Genomic DNA, 10416 nt, shown 5'->3' on the forward strand with positions numbered 1-10416 from the left:
CAGATCAAAGGGGGCAGGGATTCTACTCCCGCTACTTCCTGGTACCCAAAAAGACGGGAGACCTCCGTCCCATTCTCGATCTCAGGGACCTCAACAAGTGTCTGGTCAAGGAGAAGTTCAGAATGCTCTCCCTTGCCACGCTCTATCCTCTTCTTTCTCAACACGACTGGCTATGTTCCCTGGACCTCAAAGAGGCCTACACTCACATCTCCATCAATCAACATTCTCGCCGCTACCTGCGATTCCAGGTACTGCACCACCACTATCAGTACAAGGTGCTACCGTTCGGCCTCGCCTCCTCACCCAGGGTCTTCACCAAGTGCCTTATAGTGGTAGCGGCCTTCCTCAGGTCTCACAACCTCCAGGTGTTCCCCTATTTGGACGATTGGTTGGTGAAAGCACCTACGTCTCCACTTGTGCTACAGGCTACTCATCACACCATCTCTCTCCTCCACCTCCTGGGGTTCGAGATCAACTACCCCAAGTCGCATCTGCTTCCCACCCAGCGACTTCAATTCATTGGAGCAGTTCTGGACACCACGCTAATGAGGGCTTTTCTCCCCTCCGATCGCAAGCAGACCCTGCTCCATCTCTGCCGTCAGGTACTCATGCATCCCTCCATTCCTGCTCGACAGATGATGGTCCTCCTGGGTCACATGGCCTCGACAGTGCATGTCCTTCCTCTGGCTCGTCTCCACCTTCGTACACCTCAGTGGACGCTCGCCAACCAGTGGTCACAGACTACGGATCTTCTTTCTCATCCCATCTCTGTGACATCATCTCTTCAGCAATCTCTCCAATGGTGGTTGAACTCCTCAAATCTTTCCAGGGGTCTACTTTTCCATCTGCCCCCCCACTCTATGATCATCACCACAGATGCGTCCCCCTACGCGTGGGGAGCTCACCTGGGAGATCTACGCACCCAGGGACTTTGGACCCCACAGGAGCGTCGTCATCACATCAATTTCCTGGAACTCAGAGCCATGTTCTACGCCCTCAAGGCTTTCCAGCATCTTCTCTGTCCTCAAGTCCTCCTCCTATGCACAGACAATCAAGTCGCCATGTACTACATAAACAAGCAAGGCGGCACCGGATCTCGCCCCCTTTGTCTGGAGGCTCTGCGCATCTGGACCTGGGCCACGGACCGCAATCTCTTTCTCAGGGCGGTCTATATCCAGGGCGAACAGAACTCTCTGGCCGACAATCTCAGCCGCATCCTTCAACCTCACGAGTGGACGTTGGACCCTCCGACTCTACTCTCCATCTTTGCTCGATGGGGCACTCCGCAGGTGGACCTCTTTGCAGCACCTCACAACCATCAGCTGCCCCAATTCTGTTCCAGACTCTTCTCTCCTCACCGTCTGGCCCCGGATGCATTCCTGCTCGACTGGAGGGATCGGTTCCTCTATGCCTTCCCTCCACTTCCTTTGATGTTGCGGACCTTGTCCAAACTCCGCAAGGACAATGCCACCATGATCCTCATCGCCCCTCGGTGGCCTCGTCAACACTGGTTCTCCCTTCTGCTTCAACTCAGCTCCAGGGAGCCCATTCCTCTTCCTGTGTTTCCTACTCTACTTACACAGCAGAATCAGTCTCTACTACATCCCAACCTGTCTTCCCTCCACCTGACAGCTTGGTTTCTCTCGGGCTGACCTCTCCGGAGAATCTATCTCAACCGGTCCGCCTCATTTTGGACGCCTCCAGGAAACCGGCCACTCTTCAATGTTACCATCAGAAGTGGACCAGATTCTCCTCGTGGTGTCTCCGGCATCATCAAGAACCCACCTCTTTGGCGGTGGAAACTGTCTTGGACTATTTGCTCTCGCTGTCCAACGCTGGCCTCAAAACCACTTCCATCAGAGTCCACCTCAGTGCCATCACTGCGTTTCACGAGCCTATTCTCGGAAAACCCCTCACGGCTCATCCTCTGGTTTCAAGATTTATGAGAGGGCTCTTCAACATCAAACCGCCTCTCAAGCCTCCTCCCGTCGTCTGGGACCTGAATGTGGTTCTCTCTGCCCTTATGAAACCTCCGTTTGAGCCTCTTGCCACAACTTCATTCAGGCTTCTTACCTGGAAGGTGCTTTTCCTAATTGCCATCACCTCTGCCAGGAGGGTTAGCGAACTGCATGCACTGGTTGCCGACCCACCGTTCACTGTTTTTCACCATGACAAGGTTGTTCTGCGTACCCACCCTAAATTCCTTCCCAAGGTGGTCTCAGCTTTTCACCTCAACCAGTCCATTGTGCTTCCCGTCTTCTTCCCTAAGCCTCACTCGCATCCTGGAGAACAGGCGTTGCACACGCTGGATTGTAAGCGTGCCCTTGCTTACTACCTTGATCGTACCAGAGCTCACCGAACATCCCCTCAGCTCTTTTTGTCTTTCGATCCCAACCGTTTGGGCCGTCCTGTCTCCAAACGGACACTTTCAAATTGGCTTGCTGCCTGTATTGCCTTCTGTTATGCTCGGGCCGGTCTCTCACTGGAAGGATCTGTCACGGCCCACAGAGTCCGAGCTATGGCTGCTTCTGTGGCTTTCCTCCGTTCCACGCCCATCGAGGAAATCTGCAAGGCGGCCACTTGGTCCTCAGTTCACACGTTCACTACTCACTACTGTCTGGATGCATTCTCCAGACGGGATGGACACTTCGGCCAATCTGTGTTACAAAATTTATTTTCCTAATGGCCAACCATCCCTCCTCCCTCTTTGTTAGCTTGGAGGTCACCCATGTGTTAAGAATATGCTGCCTGCTTGTCCTGGGATAAAGCACAGTTACTTACCGTAACAGGTGTTATCCAGGGACAGCAGGCAGATATTCTTAAGTCCCACCCACCTCCCCGGGTTGGCTTCTTAGCTGGCTTATCCTAACTGGGGACCACGCACTCCTCCGTCGGGCGGGAAGGCACTCGCGCACGCGCGGTGCGGCCAACTAGAAACTTCTAGTTAAAAGGTCCGTACCGAGGGCTCCGTCGGTGACGTCACCCATGTGTTAAGAATATCTGCCTGCTGTCCCTGGATAACACCTGTTACGGTAAGTAACTGTGCTTTCCCTTTATTTATATATTCATACAGAAATATATCACACAGGAATCAAGCCTCAGGTTGGTTATAAAGCAGACATCTTTTAAATTTCTGACTCTTTTTTATTCCAACAGTTTCTAGTGATGTTGTCATCATCCTTACATGTAATAGCTTGTGAAAGGCTTAGCTGCTAGAAAACTGTGCAATGATGGAAATACACTGAGGGACATGTTTCCAGAATGGAGGGTGGGATTGTGATCCTCTCTTTTGTGACTTGTTTGATTCCTTTCTCTTTTCTTATGCTATAGGTGATCACCATGGGCCTTTTCCGAATTATTGCATTATTCTACCTGGGAAGCTTTGACAGTATAGTTCGCCGCTGCATGATACAGAGGGAAAAGTCTGAACATGAAAATAAAAGCAAATAGTAGGACATTTATGCAAAGAAAGAAGGTTGATTACAATAGTCTGGACTACTGAATGGGTCCAATATTGTGGCCTGAAAACTTTTATTTAACATTCTATTTTTTTCTTGGAGGGGGGAAGGGGTAGTGGTGGATATTCTTGGTTGTGAAAGAGGGCCACCCTGCTCTCTTTGTGACACAAACAAACAGAACTATATTATACCATTACTGTGCAAAAAACAGGTTGTGCTTATATGCTCAGAATGTGGGGATGTGTCTCAGGAAGGAACCTTTTGGGGCACTGGATACATTGTCAATGGATGTCTGGCATGTGGTTCCAGGTAAAACAGGTAGCATTCTATGCGTACACATCAACAGTGTGTAGAGATGGAAGGCTGTGACATATTCTAAACAAAAAAACTGCACTGTGTAATCCATAAACTCTCACACAATGCTTTTGAGAACCTGTTACCAAAATGGTTTTGCTTTCAAGTGTTTTTTAGCAGTTACATTGAGTGCCATTATTTCAGCCCTCCACCGCCTACTTCACCTGGGCTTTCCTGGAGAGCAAGCAGTTTGATTTTTACTCAGCTACACATCTTGGCATTACCATTCTGCCCAACAGGAGCCTGTACTTATGCCACCTTTGATAAACATGTGGGCTGAAGACTGCACAACCACCTGTATGTTGATCTCAGGGAGGAGACTAAGAAAACTCAGGAGAGTGACTATAATTTGGAGAGGGAGGGGGATGTTCACAACCTTTTGTTTCAAATTTAAGAACAATTATGTCTAGATGAAAAAAAATATAAGAAATAGCAGTGCAATTTTCTATAAAGATACCAGAGGCTTGTAATTTGAACATTGTATGTGTCCCATCTGACTAATCCCAGACTCAAATTGTGTTAACTTTGTCCTGGGTTTAACAGTGGGAGAAGATGGGTTAAAGAAGAGCATAGATTGCTGTACAGAAGATAAGCAAATACGATGAAATTTGGGCATGAGAAATGAAATGGAAACAGGATTTCAAGTTGATTGCTTGGCAGCTAATTAACACGTTAATGCCACTGCTGTGCCCTGAGGAAGGCTGGAGCATCGATCGTTTCTGCTTTATTCAATCGCAGCAGATCCTGGGGCAAACAAAACACCATTCTTTTTCAGAGCTGAAGTGCTGTGATCCTTCAGCATATCACACTGTCGACGCCGAGCATATATATAATTTATTTTTTTATCCCAGGACAAGCAGGCAGCATATTCTTAACGCATGGGTGACGTCACCGACGGAGCCCCGGTACAATCCTTTTTAACTAGAAAGTTCTAGTTGGCCGCACCGCACATGCGCGAGTGCCTTCCCACCCGACGGAGGAGAGCGTGGTCCCCAGTTTCTTCATTTCCGTGGAGCGAAGAAGACGCATGTGGTTTCAACGGCCGTTGAAAACTTCCTTTTTGCCTTCCCACTCGCGTTATTTTCTTGTTTTTTCTCTTTTTCCCTTCGGGTTTCTTTTTCCATTCTAAATAGTAAAAAAAAACAAAAAACTTTGTTTTTTTTTTATTTTTCAGGCCGGCCCCGGCGGGGCCTGTTGCCATCATACAAGCCTCCGGCTTTGATTTTGCGGAGGCCGTGTTTCCCTTCATGCCCCCTCAACCGGGCTTTAAGAAGTGCCAGCGGTGTGCACGCCTGATCTCTCTCACTGACCCACACAATTGGTGCCTACAGTGTTTGGGTCTAGAGCATCGGGCTGACACCTGCACCCGCTGTGCCACTCTTAAGAAACGCACCTTAAAAAATCGGCAGATCCAGCAGAACATCCTTTTCAGTACCGGATCTGCTATGGAAACTGCCGCGACGTCAACGGTACCGCAAAAGACGGCACCGACCACTTCGACGACGCCCGATCCTTCCTCGGGGTCGTTGGCACCAGGTAAGCCGGCTAAGAAGCCTTCCACCTCCCTTGAGCGCCCACCTGCCACAGTGGCGACGCCGGTCCTCCCGGCCTCACACCGACCCCGCAAACGCTCCGCCCCGATCTCGGTGAGTGCCTCGTCATCGGCCTCCTCATCGCCAGGGCGTGGAGCAGCACCTATGGAACCGAAAAAGAAAAAAGCGGTACCGGTGCCACCCCTGGATGACCGCATCGCGGCCATACTCCAAGACAAATTGCAGGAACAGCTGCAGCAACAACTCCAGCACCTGCTACCGACCCTATTGGCACCACTTCTTTCGGTACCAGACCGGCCCGAGCCTCGCACCATCCCACTGGTGTCCACCCCCTCGGTGCCACTCAGCACTTCCATGCCAATCCTCTCGGCTGAACCACTCCATTCTCGTCCTGTGGTACAGACCCGCTCTGAAGCCGATCCTCCTCGGGACCAGGAAGGGCACCGGTCTCCCCGGGACCGAGAACAACACCGCTCTTCCCGGGACCGACTCAATGCGCTCTGGCAAGTCTCTTTCTAAGACCCGCCACACCGAGCCTTCCACCCCGACATCTCGGCGTGCGCACACTGACATCAGGGACCCGGACTTATGGGAAGAATCCCCTCCCGGTACCGAGGAGGACGCATCGTCCACAGACGAGGAACCCTCAGTGACCGATGCCGCTTCCAAACCTGAGCAATCCTCTTTCACCAAATTCCTCAGGGAAATGTCCGACTCCAAAAAGTCCCAGGCCTTTCTGGATGCCTTAGACTTTGAACAACCTCCCAAAGAGTTCCTCGAGTTACCCGTCCATGACATACTGCGGGAAACTTTTTATAAAAATTGGGAAAATCCACTCACTGTCCCCGGAGCTCCTCGTAAACTTGACAGCCTATACAGGGTCATCCCAATTCCGGGTTTTGACAAACCTCAATTGCCCCATGAGTCTCTCCTCGTTGAGTCTACTTTAAAGAAAACTCAGGGCTCCAGTGTTTATGCCTCCACCCCTCCTGGCAGAGAAGGCAAAACGATGGATAAGTTTGGCAAACGCCTTTATCAAAATGCAATGCTAGCCAACAGGGCGAATAATTACACATTTCACTTCTCATTTTATATGAAACATCTTGTGCAACAACTATCCGCCCTACAAAAATACATCCCTGAACGCAAAGTTCCACTCTTTCAACAACAAATTTCCAGCCTCCTTCAACTGCGGAAATTCATGGTGCGCTCTATTTATGATTCATTTGAGCTGACCTCCCGAGCGTCTGCCATAGCGGTTGCCATGCGGCGTCTGGCCTGGTTGAGGGTATCTGATCTTGACATCAACCACCAAGACCGCCTAGCTAACGCACCCTGTCTTGGGGACGAACTTTTTGGGGAGTCCCTGGATTCGACCACCCAGAAGCTCTCAGCACATGAGACCAGATGGGACACTCTGGTAAAACCTAAAAAGAAGGCTCCACCTGCTCGTCCTTATAGACCACAGTCCTCTTACCAGCGCAGGTTCTCGGCCAGGCCTCTCAACCCGCCCCAACAGCAGCCTCGCCGACCTCGTCAACAGCATCAATCTCAGGCTCGTTCACAGTCTCGCCAACCTGCCAAGCCTCTCCCTCCGTCAAAATCATCTCAGCCCTTTTGACTTTTTCCTCCAGGGCATAGCCAGTCTCCCATCATCATTGCCTCTTCCTCAGCCTATCGGAGGTCGCCTTCAAATCTTCCTCAGCCGTTGGGAGGTCATCACATCAGACCAATGGGTCCTCAACATCATTCGCCACGGCTACTCTCTCAACTTCCAGACTCTTCCACCAGACAATCCTCCCGTAGAGTCTGCTTCTCACTCCTCCCAAACCCCCCTCCTCCTGAGGGAGGTCCAATCCCTCCTTCTTTTCAATGCCATCGAAGAGGTGCCTCCGGACCAAAGGGGTCAGGGATTCTACTCCCCCTACTTCCTGGTTCCCAAGAAGACAGGAGACCTTCGTCCCATCCTCGATCTCAGGGACCTCAACAAGTGTCTGGTCAAGGAGAAGTTCAGAATGCTCTCCCTTGCCACGCTTTACCCTCTTCTCTCTCAACACGACTGGCTATGTTCCCTGGACCTCAAAGAGGCCTACACTCACATCCCAATCAATCCGACTTCACGTCGCTACCTACGGTTTCAGATACAGCACCGTCACTATCAGTACAAAGTGCTACCTTTTGGCCTCGCTTCATCGCCCAGGGTGTTCACCAAGTGCCTTATTGTGGTGGCAGCCTTCCTTAGGTCTCACAACCTCCAGGTGTTCCCCTACTTGGACGATTGGTTGGTGAAAGCACCTACGTCTCCACTTGTGCTACAAGCCACTCATCACACCATCTCTTTCCTCCATCTCCTGGGGTTCGAGATCAACTACCCCAAGTCGCATCTGCTTCCCACACAGCGACTTCAGTTCATTGGAGCAGTTCTCGACACCACACTAATGAGGGCGTTTCTCCCCTCCGACCGTCAACGGACCCTGCTCCACCTCTGTCGTCAGGTGCTCCTTCGTCACTCCATTCCTGCCCGACAGATGATGGTCCTCCTGGGCCACATGGCCTCGACGGTCCATGTGCTCCCTCTGGCGCGACTCCACCTCAGGACACCTCAATGGACTCTTGCCAACCAATGGTCACAGACCACGGATCTTCTTTCTCATCCCATCTCTGTGACATCGTCTCTTCAGCAATCTCTTCAATGGTGGTTGAACTCCTCAAATCTTTCCAGGGGTCTACTCTTTCATCTACCCCCTCACTCCATGATCATAACCACGGATGCCTCCCCCTATGCGTGGGGAGCTCACCTGGGAGATCTACGCACCCAGGGACTCTGGACCCCTCAGGAGCGTCAACATCACATCAATTTCCTGGAACTCAGAGCCATGTTCTATGCTCTCAAGGCCTTCCAGCACCTTCTCTGCCCTCAGGTTCTTCTCCTGTGCACAGACAATCAAGTCGCCATGTACTACATAAACAAGCAAGGCGGCACCGGATCTCGCCTCCTTTGTCAGGAGGCTCTCAGCATCTGGACCTGGGCCACGGCCCTCAATCTCTTCCTCAAGGCTGTCTATATCCAGGGCGAACAGAACTCCCTGGCCGACAATCTCAGCCGCATCCTTCAACCTCACGAGTGGACTCTGGACCCTTCAACACTCCACTCCATCTTTGCTCGCTGGGGCACTCCGCAGGTGGACCTCTTTGCAGCGCCTCACAACCATCAGCTGCCCCAGTTCTGTTCCAGACTCTTCTCTCCTCATCGTCTGACCCCAGATGCATTCCTGCTCGACTGGACGGATCGGTTCCTCTATGCCTTTCCTCCACTACCTCTGATGTTGCGGACGTTATCCAAACTCCGCAGGGACAGGGTCACCATGATTCTCATCGCTCCTCGGTGGCCTTGCCAACACTGGTTCTCCCTCCTGCTTCAGCTCAGCTCCAGGGAGCCCATTCCTCTTCCTGTGTTTCCTACTCTACTTACGCAGCAACGTCAGTCTCTACTGCATCCCAATCTGTCTTCGCTCCACCTGACAGCTTGGTTTCTCTCGGGCTGACGTCTCCAGAGAATCTGTCTCAGCCTGTCCGTTGCATTTTGGATGCCTCCAGGAAACCGGCCACCCTCCAATGTTACCATCAGAAGTGGACCAGGTTCTCCTCTTGGTGTCTACTGCATCATCACGATCCCACCTCATTAGCGGTGGAAACTGTACTGGACTATTTGCTCTCTCTGTCCGACGCTGGCCTCAAGTCGACCTCAATCAGAGTCCACCTCAGTGCCATCACTGCGTTTCATGAGCCTATCCTCAGAAAACCTCTCACGGCTCATCCACTGGTTTCCCGGTTCATGAGAGGCCTCTTCAATGTCAAACCACCTCTGAAGCCTCCTCCTGTCGTCTGGGACCTGAATGTGGTTTTATCAGCCCTCATGAAACCCCCTTTTGAGCCTCTTGCCACAACTTCGCTCAAACTTCTAACATGGAAGGTGCTTTTCCTCATTGCCATCACCTCTGCCAGGAGGGTTAGTGAGATGCATGCACTGGTCGCCGATCCACCGTTCACTGTTTTTCATCATGACAAGGTGGTTCTGCGTACCCATCCTAAATTCCTTCCCAAGGTGGTCTCGGCTTTTGACTTCAACCAGTCCATTGTGTTGCCTGTCTTTTTCCCTAAACCCCATTCTCATCCTGGGGAACAGGCGTTGCACACGCTGGATTGTAAGCGTGCCCTTGCATACTATCTTGACCGTACCAGGGCTCACCGCTCGTCCCCTCAGCTCTTTCTGACCTTCAATCCTAACCGTCTAGGTCGTCCTGTCTCTAAACGGACGCTTTCCAACTGGCTTGCTGCCTGTATTGCGTTCTGTTATGCTCGGGCCGGTCTCTCACTGGAAGGTGCTGTCACGGCCCACAGGGTCAGAGCTATGGCTGCTTTGTGGCTTTCCTCCGTTCCACGCCCATCGAGGAAATCTGCAAGGCTGCCACTTGGTCCTCAGTTCACACGTTCACTACTCACTACTGTCTGGATGCCTTCTCCAGACGGGATGGACACTTCGGCCAATCTGTGTTACAAAATTTATTTTCCTAATGGCCATCCATCCCCCTCCCTCTCTGTTAGCTTGGAGGTCACCCATGCATTAAGAATATGCTGCCTGCTTGTCCTGGGATAAAGCACAGTTACTTACCGTAACAGGTGTTATCCAGGGACAGCAGGCAGATATTCTTACGTCCCACCCTCCTCCCCGGGTTGGCTTCTTAGCTGGCTTATCTTAACGGGACCACGCTCTCCTCCGTCTGGTGGGAAGGCACTCGCGCATGCGCGGTGCGTCCAACTAGAACTTTCTAGTTAAAAAGGTCCGTACCGGGGCTCCGTCGGTGACGTCACCCATGCGTTAAGAATATCTGCCTGCTGTCCTTGGATAACACCTGTTACGGTAAGTAACTGTGCTTTTTTTTCTTCCAATCTTTATTGGTCACCAGTGTATTTTCATACCCAGTTGCATGATGCCTTCATGCAGAGGTTGGTATGGGGACTGAATGACATCTCTGGAGCAGAATCAAACA

General features: G+C 51.5%; 1 protein-coding gene across 3 annotated transcripts in view; it reads left to right on the plus strand.

Moving 5' to 3' along the window:
* The window catches only part of KDSR (3-ketodihydrosphingosine reductase), a 96233-nt gene extending 91520 nt beyond the window's left edge, over positions 1–4713 (plus strand). For all 3 annotated transcript variants that reach the window (XM_033935305.1, XM_033935303.1, XM_033935304.1), the window contains one exon: positions 3331–4713. In XM_033935305.1, coding sequence (XP_033791196.1) covers positions 3331–3450 — 120 coding nt within the window. In that variant the 3' untranslated portion in view covers positions 3451–4713. The remainder of the gene's footprint in view (positions 1–3330) is intronic.
* The last annotated feature ends 5703 nt before the right edge of the window (positions 4714–10416 follow it).

This window comes from Geotrypetes seraphini, chromosome 2 (genome assembly GCF_902459505.1).
Source record: "Geotrypetes seraphini chromosome 2, aGeoSer1.1, whole genome shotgun sequence".
Taxonomy (NCBI): Eukaryota; Metazoa; Chordata; class Amphibia; order Gymnophiona; family Dermophiidae; genus Geotrypetes; species Geotrypetes seraphini.